The sequence below is a fragment of the Melospiza melodia genome, chromosome 2, assembly GCF_035770615.1.
Source record: "Melospiza melodia melodia isolate bMelMel2 chromosome 2, bMelMel2.pri, whole genome shotgun sequence".
NCBI classification, from domain to species: domain Eukaryota; kingdom Metazoa; phylum Chordata; class Aves; order Passeriformes; family Passerellidae; genus Melospiza; species Melospiza melodia.
Genome location: NC_086195.1, coordinates 80,281,250 through 80,305,648, shown reverse-complemented (window position 1 = coordinate 80,305,648; position 24,399 = coordinate 80,281,250). Strand labels below are relative to the sequence as shown.

Genomic DNA, 24,399 nt, shown 5'->3' with positions numbered 1-24,399 from the left:
GCCGGGCCGGGCCGGGCCGGGCTGGGCCGGGCGGGGCCTGAGGGGCGGGGCCGGGCGGGCGGAGGGAGGCGCGCGGGGCGGGCGCTGTCCCCGCCCGGCGCTGGCGGTGCTGCGGCGGCGCCGCCGCTTCGCTTCCGCGGCGGGGCCGGGCCGGGCCGGGATTGGCCGCGCGGCCGCCTCGCCCCAGAATGCAGCGCATGGCGCGTCATTGAAGAGAGACCATGATGGCGGCGGCGGCCGCGGCGGCGGGGGGCGCCCCCGAGGTGATCGCCCAGCTGGAGAACGCGGCCAAAGTGCTCATGGTGAGGCGGGCGGCGGCACCGCCGCGCCCGGAGCGCCGCCTCGCCCCTGAGGGCGCGCCCGCGCCGGACCCCTCTCCCCTCCCCGCCTCCGTTCCCGCTGCTCTCGCCCCTCGGGCGCGGAGCTCGGGGCGCAGCCCGCCGGGGCGCGCCGCCTCCGCCGCCCCGTCCCTCTCCCCTCTCGAGCGGGCTCCCTCCCTCCCTTCCTGTCCCTCCGCCGCCGCTCCGGCTCGTCCCTGTGGCTCCGCAGCCGGGGCCGGCCCCGCCGCGCACGCCGCGCCGCTCCTCCATGTGCCGCCCGCTCCCGTCGCCCCGGGCAGGCTGTGCCGGCTGCCCGCGCTGCCCGCCCCGCGGCCGGCTGCCCGTCCCCAGCCCCCGCACGCCACCGTCCCCCGCCCTGACCCTCGCCCAAGTTGCCAGTGAGCCACTCTCCCTCCCTCTCCCGGGGCCGGGGCCCGGGGCACTCCCGTGGCGGCGGAGGAGCGGCGGGAGGACGCGCCCGTCCCCTGCCCAGCGGGGACAGCGAGGCACCCTGGGCAGCGTGGAAGCGGCCTCGGGAGTGGCGCGGTCCGGTTCCAGAGTTTTCCTTTAAGTGGAGGAGCACCCAGGAGCCAGAGGCTCACGGTGCTGCCGCGTTGAAGCAAAGCCATTAGTGGTGCTTCGCACTTGATCTGTTTAATAATCAATTAACTGTCCCTGATGTCTGTGTGTTATCTTGTTTTCATAACTGCGTGGAAAAGAAAGCCCATATGGCAAAGATCAGAAATGTGATGGAGCTGGGTACCGATAGTGACCACTGATGCTAAAGCATCCTAGGTTTGCCTGCTTGTAAAAGACTTGTTTGAATGAAAAGTTTTGTGTTGGCTGGTATAGTTTATAGGTCTTTATTGCAGATCTTCTTGTACATATCTAGCTGAAACCCTTCCCTACAGAATTTATCTTACCAAAAAGTGGTTCTGACAATAATAAAGTTTGTAAGGTGTGGCTGTTAATGGGATTTCAAAAGAACCAAATAAATACTAGCAAAGTTTTTGTGGTATCAGTAAGTAACCAATGGCCAGAGCCTGAACGATTGTGTTTTAAGGTCTCACTGAAGTAGCCCGACTGTAAAGTGAGAGGTGATCATCTTTAGTCATGTGTGTTACTCCTTGCAAGTAAAAACACTGACTGTTTCCAAGCAGGACAGTAAAGATAAGTAGCTTGGCAGCAAGCACTAGTCCTTTTAGAAGAATACTTCACAAAGTATGCCACTAGTGATGTACTTCAAGCTTTGAGCTGATTTTGATTTGTGCATGCTCTACAAAACATGTCTGTGTGGATTGTTGGATTGTTAGATGTTCTGGTAAGGTCTGTGTATCTCTGTTTTACAAATAACACAAATGCAGTAATTACTAGGAGAGTTTGCCTTGGTAAGGAAAATTGGTAGAAAGTATTACTGTGTAACAGAACAGGGGTGTGAAACCAAGCTGATGGTTAAGTATTTTCAGTATCAAACCACTGGCATGTGCAGTGGCATCTCCAAAGTCTTGATTCTGTGCTTGAAGACTAAAGGTAACTTGTTGTGAGCATTGTTTCTCTAGTATAGCTGGCTAGCACAGAGAGGGAAAAACAACTTACTGTGGAGTTGAATTAAATAAAAACTTTAATACAGTGAAAAGGTGCAGGCCTCTTATGGAAATGTTTGTGATTCTGTTGAAGAATAGTTTCTGAACTTGCTGGTAAAAGTACATCTTGGGTCTGCAAGCACATGGATGTTAGGTAGAAATTCAACAAAGATCCTTTCTCCCTACAGCCTCTAACTGTATGAAACCTGACTTGTGATATTTAGCTTTTTCTTCTTTTATTTCTTTTCCACAGCTGATTTTGGAAGTTTCATAGACAACACTAACCTGAGAAGAACTAGTTAGATGGCTCTTACCGAGGAAGCTGCATGAAACAGAGATATTCACTAGTGCTATCCATGAGAGTGAGGACTCAGAACCAGGCTTTAAGCAGGGTTGGCTGTGGAAGAGCTGTGAGAACTGTTTAGGGTTATTGCCCTGTGTTCCTTCTCAGAAATCACTGAGTCTTAGGAGGGATGCAGGAGAGGAGTGCAGCTCAGCAGGTGCTTCACAAAGGTGGACATAAGACCCCAGGGACTGAAAGAGTTATGAGCTCTGCTCCTGTTCTGTCTTGTTAGCAACTGGGCAAAAAGAGGGGCCTGATTGTGTTTCAGGACTGCACCTGGACGGTGATGATCTGAATTTCATTTAGCCAGAGGGCTGCACTGTTTGGTAAAGGTCCTGTTAGGGATGAGGATGGGAAGTTATCTCTGTGTGGCAGACAGGAGGGGTGAACTGATCAAGCAACCTGCTGGGATCACTTAGAAAGGTGTTTATGTAAAAATCTGAGGACTTGTGAAGGGTAATGAACCTGCTGCTGCTGTTGGAGGTCATGAGTCAGCCACCTTGCAGTGGAGCCTTACCTGAAGCAGTGGGAAAGGGCAGAGCTGTGAATGGTCTGACAGTAGATGGCAGAAGGTTTTAACTGGGCAGGGAGCTGTGGGGGGTTTCAGCAAGGTTTTCGTGTTACAGTCTGTCGCAGCTGAGACAGTGGCAATGCTTGCAAAATACGGGTGGCTAGGGATGCATCAAAGGTTTTTCAGCCTTTCAAAATACAGAGCAGGGAGTGGTAGTGGTTTACTTGATGCTTGCCTTGATTTCAAATAGAAGTACTAAGCTTTGAGGAAAATAATGGCATGCTAATAAAAAAACCCGAATGTGTTTAATTAACTTTCCTTGAGGATAAGCATGGATTACTGTGAGCTCTCTAAATCTTTGAGAAGTATTTTCATAATTTTTTTTCATTGCTCTGGGTTAGTTGAGTTTACCTTTGAAAAATTACATTTTAGATATGAGATAAAGAACACCCATGTCCTGATCTCCTAAATTGCTGATCTTTATGGACTTTACAAACCATGGCGTGCCATGTTTAAAACCTGGAAATGTTCAATCTTCTCTCTCACCAAGCTCTTCTACAGCTTCATGTAAATGCTTTTCCCTTGTTACCAGTAATGCCTTTCAACAGATTCTAGGTAGCTCACATTCAAAAGGCTTAATTTGAGAAAGGATTGGAATGTGTCAATTTAAATTGACAAATTTTTATTAAAAGATGAAACTTATCTTGTCGTTAGCTGCCAAATGTGATTTGGCAGGCTGGTGCTGTAATATGTATAAAAGTATTTGAGGTATAAAAATTAACTTTCTAGTAAAGTTGCATGGTGTTCTCCTGAAGTAAGATCCCCATGAATGCTTTGCTGTGAAGTTTCTCAGTGCCACAGGCTGGTGTCCATGTTTGGCCTGTGTGACTTTGGCTTGGTAAAGACCATACACCAACATCTGTGTGACCTGATTTCATTTGCTCCTCCTCTGTTTCCTACTGGCATGGTGTCCCCTGATCCTGTATCTCCTATCTATTATGTTCTGTTTAGCTCAGGTGGTAATTAATGACAAATATAATTAGTACTAGTTAAGCACTTTTTTAATAGCTGCCTTCATCAATTAGAGAAGGCATAGGTTGTATTATTAAGGAAAGAAATGTAAATTTCATCCCAGACGTGAGAGAATGAAGTAGGAAACATGCCTAACACCACTTAGTTATTGCTGAGAGTTTATTAAAGCAGGTTGAAATTTTCTAGCATATGATATTCTCTGACACCTAAATGTAAATTCACAGGTTATTATTTGTTCACCCCACCTCCCTCCAAAAAAGAGGTGCTGTGTTCTTACCTGCAGCTCTGCTTTCTCCCTTGTGACCCTGTGCAGAAGATATTAATATTGCTGAGATGACATAGGAATTAAACAAGGGAATGGATTTCTGTCAGGTTAGCAAGATGTATTGGCTATCTGTGCAGCCATTTAGGTTGCAGAGCTAGCACAGGGGCACTGAAATTAGATTGTTGGACACGTGCAGAGCTGGTCTGCCCCTGCTAGTGGTGAGTTGTCACGTTGGTTCAAGTGTGTAATATACCTCCACTGTACAATTTACTTGCTAACTCTGACTCTCCTGATATTGGAAATGCCAGACTTCACTTAAAGCTGCACACTGAAAGGAGAAGAGGTTACAAGTTTCAGAAGGGAACATTCCAGCTGGAGGCAAGACAAATGAAAAAATCACATTAAGTGTGATTGGTGAAGGCAGTGGAGCAGGCTGTGTAGGGAGGCTGTAGGATCTCCTATCTTTGGAGATATTTAATACTTGACTGAACAAGTCCCTGAACAACCTGATCTAACTTTGAAATTAGTTCTTTTTGGGCAGGGGCTTGAGTGAAGTAGGTTCAGAGGTCTTTGTTAGGCTGTTCTGTGTGGTGTGGCTCTTGGAAAGCTCAAAGAACATTTGGGTAAAGGCAGCAACTGACAGAATGAGAGGACACACTCTTAAGCTGCACCAAGGGAAATATAGGTTGGATATTAGGAAAAGTATTTTTACAGAAAGAGTGATCAAGTACTGGAATTGTCTCCCTGGGAGGGTGGTGGAGTCACCATCCCTGGATGTGTTTTATGAAAAGACTGGATGTGGCACTTGGTGCCATGGTTTACTTGAGGTGTTAGGGCATGGATTGGACTCGATGATCTTGAAGGTCTCTTCCAGCCTTGTGATTCTGTGATTTTTCAGAAGAGTTCCATTATTTAAAAGTTTGTAAATGTTCTGTTTTGACTGTGGTCTGTTTCAAAGGGTGGGTGTTGGGTGTGTATGTGGGGTGATGTGGATTCTCACATCACCACCTTCTCAGGGTACCACTTAGTTTGTGATTTATCCTGCTATTCTAGGGCAGATTTCAGGCTAAAGTTGGGTGGTCTGACAGTGGTTGTTTCAGATGTTCTAATAAGCTTACAGAGTAAGAGCATAAGGGAGCATGTTAGTAGGATCAGATTGTTTATACCATCAAGCCTGGCAGTTTATATGGTTGGCTCTTTTTGACCTACCTTTTGTGGAGATCAGGCCTGTTGTGGTAAGTGTATGAAATTGTCAGGAAATAAACCTGCTTGTCTTCTAGCCAGTCCTCAGAGATCAGAGGGGCTGGGTACAGACAGGCTTAATTTCTCATTTGTAACCACTTAGGCACTAAAGTCCGGTCACTTTGAATAAGAACTTTTTAGTTGTGGAATCATGAACAGGCTGTTTTATTGAAGCAGCAGATTATAGGGTTTTGTTAGATTGCTGATAACTGCACTAGACCTACAAAATATAAGTGCATAGCTCTGTGCACAGGTCTTCCCAGGTAAGCTCTAAGGCAGTTAGAGAAACAAATCTTACCACAGAGTTGTGCCTGCCTTGGGGCAAGGAGCAAACCCATGGACTTGTCTGTAGGATGGAGTTGTATTCTTGTCCTTCCATAATGAAGGATTTGAAATATTGGTTTTATAATTCTTGGACAAATGGATGAATGCCTACAGTTAAAAATCATTGGCTGCCTGTTGCTGCCAACATAGATGTAGGGTGGGGGAATATCTGTTTTCTTATTTTCTTATTGGTAGGTGTGGCTTTTAATATATAAACAAGGGGTGAATTAGGGTCTTTGGTTACCTTCATAAAACTGAGCTAACTATCTTGTGGCTGGAAAAGACAGCACAGAAGTGTGGTACCTCAGTGTGCTCCTCCACAGGGCTGAGGCAGCACTGGTGGCCCTCTGACCTTCCCCAGGTCTGTATTCCCATCATTGTCTCCTCAGAGGAACAGATCTAAACCAAGGCTGCTTGTGCACAGTGAAGGAGGCTGAGGGCTGGCACAGAGATGTAGGTTCTTCAGCACTTTACTGAGACAACACTGGGCTCTGGGGCCTCTGCTTCAGCCCAGGCAACATTCAGCTGCTAAGCCTTGCTCAAGCCCAGGCACAAGATGAGCAAGTGGCCCAGCTTGTGGTTTTGCTCAATCAGCCTCATCAATTCTCCATTATCTCACATCTTGACATAACCAGCTAGCCTGTTCTCCACAAAGGCCATGACAATCCTTATTCCACAAGGAAGTTCAGTTTCTTGTTGCAATATGTCTTCATTGTGAGGCAATTTTTCAGACTGAAGCATGGCTCATAGTAAGGGTGAAAGGGAGAGATGGAGTAGTTCTGCTTTTGTTATGGCAGGTTGCCTGTTGTAAGAAGTCAGATAAATGAATCATTCCAATGCTGAGAAGATTTGGAAAGTCCTCCAAGCTGTCACCCATGAAACAAGCAGGTTGTGTGCTATATTATGGCTAGAACTGGGAAAATTTCTGCTCAGATGGGGTTTTTTTTCTGGTGGGTGCCTGTAGCTGCTGATTTAGAGAGGTCTGAAAAGTAAAGATGATTCTTATACTAGTGGACACTTTACATTATTTGAATTAGCAATTTCAAAAGTTTGAGGTGTTGTCATTGTTTTTTGCCCACAAATGGGTCCAGTTGCTTTTGGAATGCCTTTTCTTTCCTTCTGGTTTTTATATATATTATTTAGTCTTTATACATATATATTACATGCTTTTCTGAGTGTAATGAGGTTTACAAATATTTTTAGAAAAAAAAATATAGTTCTTTGAGTGAAGCCTGCTGGTTCATAATTTTATTCATTCTGAAATTATGGGAAATAACTATAACATGTTCTGATTTTTCTTCTACAGTATCCATTGTGGTTTTGTATAATTCTCTATCTTATTTCATCCTCCAGTCATCTCTTAGCTAAACTGAAGGGTCTTGTCATTTTGTCATATGGGATGTTCCCCCATACATCAGATCATCCCTCTGTATTTTTTTAGATTTATGATACTGTTTTTGAGTGAACTGACCAGAATTCTGTGATGTAGGTACTTGAGGATTTTAGATGGTTGTAAATTTTTGAGATTTTTCTGTATTCCTTCCCTAATAGTACTTAACATTGTACTTTTCTTAATTGCTTCAGAGCAGCAAGGTGATGTTTTCAGAGAACCATACTCAAGTTGTTCAGATAATTTTTCGGAGCAGTACTAAATAACTTAAGAGTCCATCATTTATATGTATATCTTTTTCTTCCTTTGCTTAAGAGCTGGTATGGTTGGTGCATTTTACAGGCACACAGTTCAGATTACAGCCTGGGAGATAAACGTGCGTGCCGTGTGCACCATGCCAGTGAAACTCTTAACTGGGAGCCAAGACCAAATGTGCATGGAGCTTATCTGTACTAAAGTGAAGAGTTGAGATTAGAGAAGTGAGAACTGATAGAAATTCTGATATCTTTGAAAAGTAAACATTGTGTTTGATGAAATTAAAATCTAGTGAAATGGGATTATGCATGCTTAGAGTTTATTTCCCCTGACTGTTTCATAGTCTTTTTGAATCAATATGTTTCACACCCATTTGACATGTCACCATTGCATTGGCATATTTCTATGTTTTGTTCTGAGTAATCAATGTAAATACTGTGTGCTTGTGTCTACATTCATCTGCTGGGGAGCTTCATTAGTCCACAACTCCATCTGGATTATTCTTCTTCAGGCACTACCTACTGCTGTTTTCCCTTTAACCTGCTTCCTAAGAGTCTTATCGTTGTTATGCTAATCTGTGTTCATTAGTTAATTAACAGCTTTCCCTATGGAGAGGTGGCAGAAATCCTCCTGATTACTAAGTTGAGCTGATCCTGTCACAAGCAGATAAGTAAAGTACTCCTTTTCATCAGTTTCTGACAGTGTTTTGATTCTAAAAAGTCTGTCTGAATTAGGTGTACATAAGATCTCTGCAATTTTGATGTGTAGTGGGGTGTATGAGTGGCATAAACCCACATATGTGCTGGGAGATGTGGCATACAAGGGGAAGTGTCAGATCTGAGCTGTAGGAGATGTTGGTCCTTTGGACTTTGAAGTCCAAACCATCTTGTTGAACAGGGAGTAGTTGTTAAGATAGGGATTTTAGGGAATGAAGGAAAACTGACAAGAGGATATACTTTAAATAGTCCCTCTTCTTCCCCTTTCCCATTTTCCAAAAAAGGAAAACCCCAAACTTTCCTATTTCAGAGACATAATGAGTGGCTGCTGTACAGTGCTGTCTTTGGCTCTGCCAAAACGTAGGATAATAGTACACCCACCTGAGTGGTTGTGCAGTGTGCTAGATTGGGTAGTGAATTCAGAGAGAAAAGTGTCTTTTAATTAAAAGTAATTTTCACTGTGTTGCATTAGAGACAATTCTACTATCTTGACTGAGATGAGAAATCTTGCCTATGCTCCTTGAAGAAATTTGGTCAAATTATGTTGTTAAACCACTCAGGAAGTAGCATGTATAATTCTCTTTCTTTTCAAATCAAAACTGATTTTATTTTTTAGTAGAAAATACATTAAAAAGTTATTTAAGTTAATGTAGGAGCAAGTGAATAATGGGTTTTGCCTTTGTTACTTTGTAAGTCAGATAAGTTGGTTCAGTGGTGCCTACCAAATTCAAAATTTATAGAACTACAAAAGTGAATATGAAGAAAGGCTAAACGTATATCATGATTTGTGCTGAAATTATGAATTTCACTCTGTTGTCATTCAGGCCAGCTGTTTTATGTGCAGCTGTGCAAAATGCTAGAGGCACAGCTGTGGTAGTGTTGGAAATATGCCTTATGCCAGGGTCTCTTGAAGGCTTTGTATAATTAATCTGTGGCTGTGAAATCAGCAAAGTGCGGAAAGGTGTCTTGCCATGGAATTTTACAGTTTATGGTGGCGGGCTCTGGGATTTCAAAAGCTTGGCTAAGATGAAGAGCATCTGCAGTCCCAGGCTTCTAAGTGTGACATAGTCTATATTTTCACAGGAGCTTAAACCAGCCTAACACTGAGTGGCAGAGAAAAAACATTACTTGTCTTTTTGCTGGATTGATTATCTGCTGGGTTAGTGAGCTGGACTGGCCGTCAGAAGGACTTGCCAGTTGCCAAAGCTAGCACAGGATAATAATGTGTGTCTGGGAGTGGAGAGGAGTTAACATGGCTGCAAGGAATGGAAGATCTCCAAGCACCACAGCCTTGGAGTTCTGGAGAGGCAGCCCCTCTTCGTTACTGTCAACTTAGACTGGAATCCTGTTGTAATGATGGAAAATAATAAAACCAGCATCCTTCACAAGTGTATTTTGAAATCTGCTCATTTGAAGAGCTGCAGAAAAGCCACGTGGTATTGCATTGGAGTGAGTGGTATGTTCCTCAACTTTCTGTATTTCAAGTTTTTTGGAAATGCATAATTTGATAGTTTTTAAGACACAAGGAAGTGACGGAGGCATGTTCCATCCTTTCTTCAGGCTGCTTTGGAAGGACCTTGAATTTTACTCTTTGACATCACAAGTAAATATCCTGGCTGCATAGGTTTGTGCTCCAACAGTGTGTGAAGGAGGGCAGGGGCAGTGTGCAGAATTCAAAAAATGTGTTGCAGCATCATTAACACAGTGTGCAAATGCAGTAGCTGTGTGTACTCCAGAGGCTGGTGCATTGACTTGTGCCTGTGGCTCTAAAGCATTGGTCTGCATGAAGAACAGTGGTGCAGTTGGATGGCAACCAACACTCAGTTGTACCATCCTTTATTACTGTGAAGCAGTGTTCCAACTGGCGTTAATTGTGGCATTAGTGATGGTGTGCAAACAGTATCAGAGCTAATAAGCAGCAGAAAAAATTGTACAAGCACAAACCACGCTGGCTCATTGATGAGTTACGGCAGAACCGCCACCTGTGTCCTGTGGCAGCACAAGAGGAGTTCTGTCTGTGCACTGCCTGTCTGGGGATGGCTGGAAGGTGTTCAAGCTGGTGATGTGAGGTTAAGTGTCATCCTCTCACTAGTGTTATCATCTACATGTGCCACTTCTCTGCCTTGGGCAACCAGCAAAGGTTCTTCTTCTCCTTTTGATTATTTTGTTTGGTTCTGCAAATAGGTGCTCTTCAAGGTTTTGTTGTGAACTTCCCCAAAACTGATCTGCCACACCTTGGTCTTGTATTGGTGGTCCTGGCATTCACACGGTCCCTTAAGTCAGTCACTCACTCATCTTGCCATGACTTCACACAGGTGCTGTTGGTGCTGGCAGGCCCCGCCTGCCTGCTCTGGGTTTCACCTTGCAGCTCAGTTGGTTTCCTCTTATGTGACACCCCTCATCTAAAAGCCACATTTTGCACATGTGTCACTGGTAGATTTCATAAGGACATCTCCACAGCATCTCTAGCCTGTGTCTCTGTTGCACAGCACTGCGGCCCTGTGGTGGGGAAGGAATGTGTTCCCCCTGTGGAGCTAGCTGCTGGTTTGATTCTAGGTGCCTTAAAGGTGAATTGGGTGTTGTTGAAGCCGTGGCTGAAAAGTATTGCATTAACCTTCACTCAGGTGCAAAAAGAGCTTTGCGTTTTTTCTACATCATAATTTTGTTTTTGTTTTGTTTTTCATCACGGTCTTAACTGTTCACATTTAGTTTAGCTTTTTCATCTCTTGGGCCACTGGCATCTACTGTTTATTTTGCCAATAATGTTGCTGCTATTTGACTTCTCTTTCAACCATGGTCTTGGTAGCTTCCCAGATGACTACATCTTGCATTGTTATTGAGGAAATGTGCAAATAAGTTTGCAAAACAGGCACACTCCTTTCTGGTGACAAGAGTATGAATGGTGCTTTCCTCACCTGTCAACAGCAAGCACCAAAGCCCAAGCACAAAAGCAAATGTGCTTCTTCCTGAGAGAATTATGGAGGGTAAGCTGCAAACCCTTTATTTTGTGAGGTTGTTTTAAGTGGGATTAGGAACAGATGTTGGGTAGCTTCAGAATAATGAATTGTTTAGTGGGGAATATATAAATATTAAATTCTAATATCGAGAGAAATAACAATATTGTTTCTGGAGCTAGTCTTCTGTTCATTTTACAGTAATATTCCCTCTAAGAGGGCTGACAATAAAATATATGATTATGACCACATTTCTTCATGATCATTTTTTCAGTGGAGCCTGAATGTGTGGAGCCATTTGACTGTTCAGAACTTGAGACTTGGCTAATTTGTGCAAGTTTCTTAGTGTGAGCTCAGGCACTCACTTTAAGGGGGTCCTAAAAATTGCACCTTCTAAATGATGTCCCAAAACATTTCTGTAGGGATTAAAAAAACCCCAACTTTATCATAGAACACTCATGTTTAGAAGAGGTTTTCTCAAAATATGTGTCATGTGTCTGCTCCTATATATCATAGGATGAATACAGACATGTGTAACTTCTTCAGTATCATGATTCAGGCTGTATTTGCAAGAGTGGAACAAAGTGGGAAAACAAGGTAAAAGTAGAAGACATCTTACTGTCTCAAGTATGTAACATTCTAGATGGATTTTTGCTGTTTCCCAGTATGGGCAAACTTGGGAAGAACCTTTTTCGAGGTGTGTTCAGTGAAAGTTCATAATTTTTCCTGGGTTTGAGCGAATGATGTTATTCTCTTCACAAAATTAATTTCAATTTCACAAATTCTCTTGACTTTATCTTCCACCTAATGCAGGTTATGAACTTCCTCTTCTGGCCTCTATTCTCCTCTTTTTTGCTAAACCTTGATTTCTTGTCTGTACCTTGTATCTGTCTGTATCTTATTCTGTTTTCTTACATGATTCAAATATTGTACTTTGTGCGTGTTTGACTTGTGTGTGTAAGTTTTCATTAGTGCCTTAACAGTTAAAAGCCATTAATAAAGGCAGGGGTTTTAGGCCATGCCATTTTGAAAGTACAGTAAACCAAAGGAGTTTTCCACATCAAATATAGACAAAATTTAAAACTTCCTTATCTTGCTTTTAATCAACTCTTACTAAATAACTATGATAGGACAAAATGGTTTTGACATTTTAACAAGATTGATGGTGGAGGAAGTGCTGAACTCTGAATTTTGGCAGGAAAACTGGCTGCCTTGTGTGCCTGCCTTTCTTTATTAACTTGGTGGGAGGAAATGCCCTTTTGATAGCAGTCAAAGCCTAAAACGCTCAGAAATCAAAATTTATGACTATCTCAGTTTAAATATTTTATGTAGTGATGGCTTTTGCCTTGTGTTTTGGGGTCTGAGGTGCGTGGGGGTTACCCCTGTGATGTCTCACTCCACTGCACGTGCTCACTGTAGAAGGCTGCAGGTAAGTAAAAGTAATGCCACCCTTACAGCAATGGATGGTTATAGCTGTTCTTTCAGAAAGTATAATTTGAAATTGGACAACAGGAAAAAAAAGGATGCTATAAGACACTTCTTCACACACAGTATGAAAGTTTCTTTTGCTGAGGGAGAGCAGATGCTGACTGTATTTGATGTTTAGTGAGCCTGATAAATGGGTATATTGTGTACATCTCAAGTTATGAACTTTGGAAAACGAGTATTGCCATTACCAGTGTTATTATGATCTCCGGTCTAGTAGAAGAGTGATCACAATGGTTCTTTCTTTACTTCAATCTTTCTATTGAAATTCACTGTGTACTATCCTGGCACATTTTTAAACTGGTGTCTGTGCTGTCTTATAGGCACAGAAATGAGCAATACAGAGGTGAGCCACTTGAATCATATGATCGAGTAGCAATTAGGATTTTAGAGGCTGTGGGTAGGCTAGGATCCTGTCTCTTGCTGGAGAACCAGGTCCTGCCAGGGGATAGTCCACCTTCCAGTGAGGATAGTGGTGTGTGTTGGTGCTGGGACTCCTTTCCACCTATAGCCCGTGTGTCTTCCATGCCTCCTTGTGGGGAAAGAGAGAAGCAGCTGCAGTTGGTGGGAGCTGAGGGAGAAATTTGGTTCATTTCCGCCAACTCTTCTCTTTCCTGCTTCAGGATAAGGAGGCCGTGATCCTCCCAGCTCCAGGAGATGGTCAGGTTGCCAAATTTGCTATCATTCAGAATTTAAGGCCAGCCACCACCAGCCCTGTGATAGCCAAGGAGTAGCTAGAATGCATGGGGGGTTATTTTCTGCTGAATCTCCCGTCTCTTAATAGAAGATTTTGAAATGAATGAATGAAAGGAAACTTGAGGAAATAGGAGAGCAGGACTTGAGGTTTGAATACAGTTGTTGTAAGGGCCCTTTGACTTTTTGTATCCTTTAGTAACACATTTTTCCTGTGCTACTACAGTTGTGATGTGCCATTTTTACTGAAGTCAAAATGGGTTGATTTTCTTTGTAGACATTAAGTGCTTTTAAAAGGTTTGGGTTTGGAACATTAAAGTTTTCTGTAACTCTTCTGTGTAGTTAGGGTGTTTTTCTTACTTTTGTCCTCTTACACAGTGAGTCACATTTTCTGTCTTGCTTGATCTTTCTCTGGCATACATGGATTGAATTCTTGTTGCTTTGTTGGATCTTACTGGCTGCAAGGGACCATGTGGATTTTCCCATTGCCATCAGTCAGTCAGATGTTTTAAAAAAGTTATTTTGCCAAACAGAACTGCACGTCAGACCTCATTTGTGCTTTGAAATGTTAGAACAGTGAATGTAGAGATTAGAAAATAAATAACATTTAATTTAAGGGTCTGAACCGTAGCCTCATGTCAGTATTCATCTTCTCACTGTCAACAGCCAGACTACTGTAGGCTAAATATCCATTATGGGATATTTCTCAGATTTAGCTGTGTTGTGCACATAAATGAAGGGTAGTTTCAGTGGAGAGCCTGTAATAGTCCATATTTGTGGATCAAATTGTTAATTGAAAAGTAAAACCTCAGTAGTGTTTGTTGCTTGCCTTGGAGAGAAGTCTTATCTCAGAAAATGTTTTTTTATTGATGGTAATGATTTACTTGGCTCTTTAGTCCATTAATGTGTGTGTGTATATATATATATAGTATCTTATACAAGAACATTACTAAACTGAGAATAGCTCTTATTACAAACTGCAATTTGTCTCGTGATTTACTTGCAAAAGACTTAATAACACATTTCAGCTTCAAAATATAAAGCAAAAGTTGATGAGGAAAAAATAAGTCTTTTTTCCCTATTGTTAAATTTCTGCATGAAAGCAAGATGTGAGTGAGTAGGTGTGTAGGAGGCGATTCCTCCAGCAGTCACACATTTGTTCCAAATATATACTGAAAAATACTGGGCACTCTGGGGTTTAAATAATTCAAGTCATAATTACTTTTGGAGAAGACTTCTTTATCAAAGGAAGTTTTTGTTCAGAAAGTCTTAAATCTTCACCATGTTGTCTCTAGTGCAGTTCTGGTTGGAAGTTATTTATTGCACCTTTCTTACCAATCTTCACAAATAATCTTTGAGTATCTTTTGAATTGGAGACTGAGTCACTGCTGTAATTTAAATGATTATTCAAAATAGTAAGTGTAAAGGAAGTCATTGGAACATAGTTGGAGATGTTTTTTGTGCCAGCTGAGTTTTTTGTAGTAATTATTACTCAAAGCTAGGCAGTTGTGTCGTGACTGATCCGACTGGGACAGCAGAAGGTGTTGTTCTTATCAGTTGTCTTAAATTCCTCTGGCCTTGTGCCCAAAGCTGAAATGTCTGATCTACTTGCAAAGCAGTTGCAGAGCTGAGCATCTTCATCTAGCCTGAATTGTTGGCTTGTGGCATCTGCTTCATGAGAGAACAAGACATCTTGCATCATTAGGTATTGGTGTCTGCTAGAGAAGTAGGGTGAAAATCTAAGAACAAAAGTGTGGCTAATTGTCCAGTTCTCTGTGCCTGACCTCTACATTTAATCTCTTCAATTAGCTACTTTCATAAGACAAGTGACAGTTCTTGAGTGTGCTGTGATATATTGTAGGGAAAGAAGCTTATTTGAAGCACTTGAAAAGTGTTACTGCTAAAACTGGAATGGAAACTTGTTATGGCTTGACTTCACAGAAGTCAGGGTAATTCAGTCTTGGGGCATGTTGCTTGATATGACTTTGGTTAAACTTGGAAATCTTATTCTGAGTCTGATTCTTTTGTATAAATTGCTTATACAGCAGAATTATTTTGAAGAGTAATTATTTCAAGGTATTTTTGTTATTTAAGATATAGAAATCTGGTTTTAGTGGGTTTTGGTCATCTTGGTAGAGGAGTACATTAATTTAAAATTGAATGACTTTTGATTATTTAGTTAAGTTGCAGCCGTAACAATTGCTTACATGAGTGGAGTAATATATTTAGCTGTCCTAAATGTAGTATGTGTGCTAGTTAAAAATTATTGCTTGTCCCGTGTTGTTTTCTCCCCTTTTTTTCGTTTTTCCTTCTATTTTTTGCCTGTACTCCTCAGCTATGTTATCACCATCGCATGGTGTTGCCCTGCACATGGTTCTCAAGTTCACTCATGATCTTTCTCCTTTGCATATGCCTCACTATTACTTGGCTTCCCTGCCTGCTGAGACATGTTGGCAAACCATCTGGGCTTCCTTTATTCCTGCTTTTCTGAGCATGTCTTGCCTGATGGTGGCTGTCAGCAAAGTCCAGACCCAGCAGTGCCATTGCCATCTGTGGTGGCTTTTGCTTATCCTTGTATATTGACAGAGAACCAGATCTCTTCCCCCTGGGTTTCCCAGGCTCTCTGCAGCACAGAGTCTAGACACCATTCTGAAGAACAAGAATGTATTGAACTGGGTTTTCATAAGCCAAGGGTGGCCTACAGACCAGAGTTTGGGAACAGTTTTATTGTACCTTTTGACTGCAAGAAAGGCATAATTCCCCTACATATTTGGAAGCTCGGTTTGGAGAGTTTGTGGTGAATTTTATGAAGTCACACTTCAGTAGAAGTATCAGATTTTTGTTGCTACTCTTGTCAAGCTTGTAATGTACTTCACTTGCAGACATAAACATTGCCTTTGGCAAGAGGGGCTCCTACTTGGCTTTTGTGCTAGCAGGTACAAGCAATTTGATTTTTATTTTTTTTTTAAACCAAGAAAGTTCTCTTAGTAGGCATGTTTGCCTTTCCATAATCCTCCTAGTGTTTAGGCTGTGCTGTTCATAGGGGACCTTTTTGGTAGGTGGGAATACTGTGGGTGTCAGCTTAAAACACTCCAGTGTACTCTCTCTGTGTTCTCCCAAGCAGTGAAGTCTGGAGGAGTGCGTGAGTGTTCTTTGCGACATGCTAATTTGCAGATTTCCCTCAGTGTAATTGTAGGAAGATGCTGACTTTGGTTGTATTCAGTGCTGTTTTGCCACAGCAGAAGTGGAAAAATCAAATTTTGACTTAGCAAGTTGTTTGTTTTTTTTTTTTTTTTTTTTCCTGCAAGGAGTGAATGCTGCTCATCCCATCCTTAGTTATGTTTATATTTGATTGTGGCCAGGATTTTTCTTAGCAAAATTTTGATGCAGAAGTACCAGTGCAAGCTGGTAACTAATATTTAAATAAAAAACTACTTCATTATTGATTTTCAGAATAATGTTGTCACTTGAATGGTAGAAGTTGTTACTTCTAAAATACTATCAGTGTCTTAGGTAAGCAATAAGTAAAATATTCTCTGGAATCCACATTGATATTAGAAGAAACTACTAAACAATCACCTTCAACAAGGTGTTGAAGGTATTGAAGAGGTCGAGATTCATAGTCAGAAGCCAATTCGGTCTTTTTTTATTGGCCTTGTAAGAAGATACAATTTTTTTGCAGTGTGGGTGGTGAAGCACTGGCAATTGTTGCCCAGAGAAGTTGTGGATGCCCCATCCCTGGAAATGTTGAAGGCCAAATTGGATGGGGCTCTGAGTACCTTGGTTGGGTGGAAGGTGAAAGTGTCTTTGCCCATGGTAGGGGGTTGGACTAGATGGCCTTTAAAGGTCCCTTCCAACCATTATGTGATTCTGCAATTCTATTCTGTAATGTAAAACCACTAAGAAAATAATGTAACTTCTAATATATGATCAAAAAAAGTTGTATTTTGTATATCTGTGATGATTTACATGAAACTGCCTGAACAGAATCACTTGGGAAGGTGGAATTTGATGCATTTATTTTTTTTTTAAAGCAAAAGGTGTTTTCAGATAAGAGGAAGGAGCTAAAAAAGCTGCCTTCTAATGTGGATGTGGTTACTGCTTCAGCCGGTTAGTGGTAAATACGGAGTGACTTCAGCTTTAGTCGTAATGAATGTCTTGTGTTTGCAACATGTTTACTTCCTTTGTATCTATTTGTATCTATTCTTTGTATCTATTACTTTAACTTCTTGGCACTTTCCATCCTGGCAAGTAAGTCATAATTACACTGTATTTTAAAAATGTGTTGCTGAGGTAGGAAATGCTTGTATAAAGCAGGTGTTTCTGATACATCTGTATACATCTAACTACTCCTATTAAAAATAAAAGAAAATCCCAAAGCCCTTATTCTTCCCTCATGTACATCTGCAGATGTTTCCTAGTGGTGTGTGTACTTTCCCTGGCAGTCGGTCTCCCATCTTTTGCAGTTACATTTCTTTCTTAGGAGTTGTCCAGGCTTTCAGCTAAGTTTTGCGGTCTTGCAAGTGTTAGTGCTAGTCTGCTACACTGTTTCTAATCTTCTCTTTTTTTCCGTTTCCCTTTCCTTTGAGTGGATAGCTGCCATTTGAAACAGTAGTCCTGCTGGATCCTTTTTCGGGGCACTGCTGCTGCTGGTCATTTTCTGTATCCAGACAGCTTTGGAAGCTGAAAAGTTGTAATTTTATTTATAATGCTGTGTCACATAGGAGCCCTCTTCTTATGGGGCAGTAGCTTGTTATGCTAAAATCAGAAGGATGATCATTGTCCCGGAGAAGCTTTTATAGGTAACTTGCAGGACAAAAGAGCGCGGATGGTTAGAGGTAATGTCAGACAGTACAGAAAGGAAAGTGATATAGCTACAAATGGTTTCAGCATGCCAAAAGAACCTGCTCATTACCTTACTGTGTTTTATTTAATTCCTTGTAAGTTGTATAGTAGAGAAGAATTTGAAGGAGACAATTAGAAAGAACCCAGTGAATGGGTGTGCTCTAGGGGACTTTCCAAACAAGATGGATATGAGGGTATGTTTCTAACCCTATTGTGCCAAGGATGTGCTGGGCACCAGGGTACAGGGCTCTTGGGCTCACTGAAACAGTATTCTTATAATGTTAAATTTGCACAGAATATGTATATGCTGGCCTTTTCTTTAAAGCAAAAACTTACTTTCATTGTACAGATAAATGTTGTCTGAATGCAGTGAAGGCAGTTGACTGTGATCTTTAAGCTCCCTCTGGTGGCTTTGCAGTACAGTTCAAACCTTTACTGTTGCACTTGTGTGCTCTGGACTGTTTTGAGAGTTGAAGTTTGCAATGTATTATTAAGTTATTGTCATTTTAAAACTTAATATAGGAATATGATGTGCCATATGCCTTTCCAAGGTGTCAAATATCTTCTGTAACTGAACTTCAGAGAAGTAGAAGAGCTAAAATAACATAAAACAAGAAATCTACTTTCTAGTTATTATAAACATAAAGGAAGTATTTCCCATAAAATTTCCTTGGTTGTTTTTTTAGTGGTGCTATAATTTGCAGCTGATATCCCTGACAGTGAAAATAGATAGGATTTCGGTATGGCAAAATTTAATATAATGTGTTAATGCAAAATTAGTTTGGATCAGGTAGCCCTGATTTGGTCTTCTTGCTCAAAGGATGTGGCTGTTAATGACCCTGGGCTTACAAAATGTTATGCTTTGTCACACCCAAAGGATTCTTTCTAACATGGCTATAATTAGTGAGGCTTCATGAGACTGCAGGGCTGTGAGCCGCAAGGTCAGTAGTGTTGAAAGGGAAATGTCACTTCGCTCCTTTTCTAACCATCATTGCACTGACTTTGGCGCTTTCTGCCTTTTTGATGCTTATTAGAGTAACAAAATGTTAATTCCCCTTGCTCCTGGATTTCCCCTCTATCTCTTTTTCTTTTGTGGACTAGTTGATAGAAAGTATCATGCAAAGAGGTAACAAGACCATGCAGGCGGGACCAAGAAAGGAGTAGGAGGATCTCTCCTTTTGGTACCAGAATGTTATTAAAATAAGTCACTTGTCTCAAGAAATTTGATTCTTAGTTCTCATTAAATGCATTGAGCAGAGTTGTGTGTTCCTTGAGACTTAAAACTACTTCCAGGCACTGCACAGCAACGGAGGCTGTAGATTAAATGCACCTAAAATGATAACTGGTGCTGGAAAAAAGCGAGCTGTTACCACCCAATATGTCCCATACCGTGCTGGTTTAGGCTTTTTTGTTTTTATGGTGAACCAGACTGGGGAACTGATCCAGATGAAAAAATCTGGGATGATTTTTGGTAATCACTTCCCCAGTCTGGTTCTCTGTGCATTTGCACAAATGCTTGCCCATACAGTGGAGGGAAAAAAGTGAGAACTACCTTTTTTTTCAGTTGGTTTGATTTATTTGCCACAGCTCTGACTGAAGTGTGTACCAAGCTGTTGCTGTGTGGGTCATTCCTGCATGTTTGATGACCTGCTACAAATATTCTTCTGTCATTCCGTACAGCTGGTTCTGTTGCAGTGAATGTAGCTAGAATCCATGCAGAGGAGGATGGTCCTTCACACTGCAGGAAACACAAACAGCTTTTCCCATTAGGAACAGCTCCTGCTGCATGCAGGAGAGTTGAGGTTACTAGGTTACTTCACAGAAATACCTGTTCAATCAGATTTCTTGTCGTTTATTTACTGGAAAATATTTCACTTATGTTAAAAGCATTGGTCTTGATGCTTTTATTCCCAAAGTAGTGAATATAAACCTTGACTGAAAGATAGGTGGCACACATGGTCTTCTCAAACTGCTGGGGACAGGGCTGGAATGTGGAGTTTGGAAGTTCAACTGAAGTTCAGTAACCTATGCTGTTACCTTGATCCTGCTCTGCAGCTAGGATGTGATCTTCCTACATGTGTGTATGTTCCTTTCTTAAAGGTTGGCATCAGTTTTGCTTACCCTGTTTGTGATATCAATGCCCTGCATTAGATTATCTCATGCTAAGCTTGTTATATCTTGTATTTGCAGCCTGTGCAGTTCAGATAAATTCCAAAAAGCAGAAGTCAGAGAATATTAGTGGCAGAAGTGGAGAGCAGTGTGGTGCTGTGAGCTGCTGATACTTTCTGCATGGCTGTTTTTACCCTGTAGGGCAGTGTGGGCTGTTGGGGATGTGCAGTGAGGTGAGGCTGCAGTGCAGGCAGCTCCTCTGGGCTCTGTAGGCACCTCACAGGAGTCCAGGTTATTGCATTGTTTCGTGCTTTACCTCAAGCTGATCTTTGGGTAGAAACCTCACTGGAGCTGGCTTTCAACAGGAGAGCAGCAGGTGTTACCTGAGCAGCCAAGGCGCCCAGGATGTAATGGGATGGGTGTAAGCTGAGGAACCACCATAGCCATTCCCAACTTGTCTCATCAATCCCACCAGTCCTCAGGATGTCAATTTTAATATTGAACACTAGAGGGTACTATGTACCTGGCATATACTTTATTTTAGAATGTACCTGTAGTAATTTTTAAAACCCAGGATTTATTATACAACTACATATTTTAAAACAATTGTAGAGCTAATGAAAAAATAGTGCTTTGCTTCCAGGACTGTGAGTGTGCTTGGCAGCATTTAGTGATGTGCAGTGGTATTTTTGGTCTGAGTAGAAAAAGATTTGGTTTGAATTTAGAGCTGACTTCTAACTTTCTTCAGAAACATTGTTAGGAAACTGTACTTAAATTATTCACTCTCTGTCTGATACCTCTATATTCACACCTATGTGCATGCATTGTAAATGCAGAGTGCTAGATAAGAAGAAGTAATGTCTGAAAGCAAGCAGTTTTGCCAAGAGATACTGGGTTTTGGCATTTAACAAGGCAAACATTTATGTGTTTGACATTCATGACATTCACATGACATTGCTTTTAGTATATTTTTGATCAGTGCTTGAATAACTTTTTTTTTTCTTTCAGGCACCACCTTCCATGGTCAACAATGAGCAACGCCAACATGCTGAGCACATATTCCTATCATTTAGAAAATCAAAATCACCATTTGCTGTTTGCAAACATATTCTGGGTAAGTTTCAATAAATGAATTTTAGGTGTGTACATTCTTTTATAATTGGAACTGTGCTGTTCTTTTGTAGCTGGGGCTCTGAACATCAGTTTTGATTTTAATGACTGGGACTTTTTGATGGAGGGTGAAGCCTCTTACTGTCCTTTTTTTATTTCTTTGAGTTTTAAAGCTGTAAGGTGTAACTTAATGTAGCTAACTTCCTAAACTGATTTAATAGATTTCCTCTGCAACATGATTATTGTAATACTGTCTAATCTGTGCAGTTTGTGCAGCTGTCAGTAGTGTGGTTGCTTGACTTTGTGCTTGCTTACCATTAAATCAGCCAACTATGCAATTTTATGCACTTCTACCAGATTTTGCATTAGTGCTGAAGTGAGAGTTTATTTCTAGTTGAACAGCTTAGTTGCTGTTGACAGCCCAGCTGGAGGAAAGGAGGAAAAAGCTAGAAAAGTATCTGTTCACCTGGTACAAGCAAGACAGTATTGATTTGAAATTTTGTGTGATTATACCTGTGGAGAAAGGAAAGAGGCAGATACCACCCTTCATCAGAAATTTCTCTGATTTTAGTGCTCTAAAATGCTCTAAATGTGATTAGGTAGCTATTTATAAAAGAGAAATATTTTTACAGGTGCTACAGAGACTTTGTAGAGTTTGGCAGCTGGATCTGAAAATTACAGGGGCAGTAAAGATGTAAGATTGCTGCTCAGCACTGTAGTATTGATGTGAGTGCTGGGGACAGGTGAGGAGAAATTTCAATGAAAACTGACTCTGAGACCTGAGGAGGGAAACCTCAAAGTTTGCCCAAAAGAACACATACCAAAACCACAAAAAGCAACTTTTCTTTTAAAGAATTTGCCAGAATGAACAGAGAAATATTATAATTATGTTGAAAATATTCTTTTCATACTTAATTCATTCTGCAGTATTTTTTAACAGTTATTTATAAATTTACTGAATTAGAGACTTAGAATTCAGGAATATTATGATGTCAGTATTGCAGACCTACTGCTATGTTACACTGTGATATGTAGATCAGGGTGTGCTTCCTTTCCTACACCCACCCCACACCAAAATATTTCTCTAAAAATGAGGTTCTTCTGGGTTTAGTATTTTATGGAAGTACTCCATCTGGTTTGGAAAACTGCAGTCACACTTTTTGCTTGATGGGTAAGCAAAATTGATGATTCTTGTTTTCACTTGATTTTTAGAGAAACTAAGGTGGGTAAAAACATCCTTAAGTAAATTTGTTGGCAGACCATTTGGATCTAAGGATGTGTTCATCATCAATCAGAAATAAATAATGAAATCTCATGCCATCTTAAATGTGGCTGGTTGAAGGGAATGTGATGCTGATTATAATAGTTTCTGGATGTTTAGCTGTATTACATCCTTAAACTGTTCATATGCTGCCACCATTGAAAATCCAGCATGTTTCCACATGGGGCAGGTTTTTGATGGAAATCTAAGCAGTTGTGATGCTGAGACCTGGAACTTAGAGATTTTTCAAAACTTTGTGCTTCCTCAGTAAGTATCTGTACAGTATGGACAGAAAGAACAGATAGTTAAGATTTGGGAGTTGAGGAAGAAGAGGCAGGGATTGTGAAATCAGGAAGGAAAACAAGCTGTTCATGATGAAAAATAAAAGACTTGAAGTGTACTGAAGGGATGTGTGCAGGAAGGATGGGCTGGAACCAGAGGACCAAGCAGATGGTTTTAAAAAGAAACAGGAAAAAAATGGTCAAGACAGGAACTGGAATGGAGGTAGAGAGAGATAAGAAGGATCATATCATTTATGGAAAGAAGAGTGTGGGAATGACAAAGGGAGAATAATGGAGAAGGTGAGCATATGGAAAAGGAGAACAGCCATTACTATGTTGTCCTTTAGAAACCTGGGGTTGAAGCCAGGAAGCACAAGGCACTGCTTGTCCTTCCTTTCTTCAGTAAGTTCCGTGGAGGATGGTGCTGCCCTGGCTGATGGCAGGCTCACACCGGGGGCTGCAGCTCTGTGCAGCAGCATCACGGATGTGCAGCTGCGGGACTCGGGCAAAGGGGAAACGCCGTCCTTTTTAATTACGTTCTCTCTCTTTGTGTGTGTGTGTGTGAATTTTGTACAGCTAGAAAAGGCCTGAAGTAACAAGTGCCAGAATGAAAATTCCCATGCAGGATTAATTCAGTTTGTTTTTATATGTGTTAGACATACACATTAATCTTTTATTTAAGTGGTTACTTAGTTTTCCAAATTAAGCTAAATAGATTTAAACGTGGTTTATTTTTATTTAAGCATGTTTACCTCTGTGGGTTTAGATTTGGAGCCTGATTAAATTACTTTAAAATATTTTAGCATATTAGTTGCTATCTTTGACATAGAACTTGCATATAAAGGAAATTATAATATAAACTTGTGTGCATGTAATTGGGACAGGAGAGTTTGTTTTGTAGTATTTTAAAGCCCTTCATCTTATGATTGAGGTTTTTTCAAACACAGTTTTTCTAGTCCTGGCAGGACAACCACTATAGCTCAAACTCTGCTTCTTGTTTGGAAATTTTATTTCATAATTTATGCTTTTGCCACCCAGTAGCTGCATCCTTTCTAAGAGCTCAGAATGTTTTGGAACTGGCTTCTGAGATATTACCTGCTATTTTCAAGTTAAAAATTTTAAAAGCAAAGGACCAACAACAAAAATGTCTCTGTAACTTTCTAGCATCATAGAAATTTTATTAATATTCTGACATTTCTCTTTAATTTGTATTTTGTAATCACCCAAACTGTTAACCTTTCTCTGTAATATACTTCTATACTTTCCTTAGTGCGTCTGTATACATAGTAATCCTATATTTAGATAATAATGGCAAATGATTCCTACCTACACTGTGGTCAGAAATTACATTTTGGTTACCTCAAAATAAATCTGGAAACTTGAACATGATGTAGAACACTTTAAATACACCATGGATGGTGTAAAATTTTTGCTTGGAAGTGTTACTTTTAAGTGTAAGTGGATTTACTTCTTTTTATTACCCATGAAATACATGTACTTTTATGTACTATTTGTTTCAAAGGCAGACACAGACTGTCTTTGAAAAGGCATTTCCCACTTTGACATGCCTGTAAGATTAATCACTTTTATTAATTAGTCTATTTGAACTAAATCTGTTATCTTGTTTATTTTATTCCCCCATTGTGTTAGCATTCTTATTCCTGTTCTTTGAACCAGCCT

The 24,399-nt window shown here is 41.0% G+C and overlaps 1 protein-coding gene across 1 annotated transcript in view; it reads left to right on the top strand.

Annotated features, from left to right (window-relative positions):
- Positions 1-221: 221 nt before the first annotated feature.
- The window catches only part of XPO4 (exportin 4), an 80,253-nt gene continuing 56,075 nt past the window's right edge, over positions 222-24,399 (top strand). Inside the window, exons 1-2 of the mRNA XM_063149020.1 lie at positions 222-302; positions 21,076-21,181. Coding sequence (XP_063005090.1) covers positions 222-302; positions 21,076-21,181 — 187 coding nt within the window. The remainder of the gene's footprint in view (positions 303-21,075; positions 21,182-24,399) is intronic.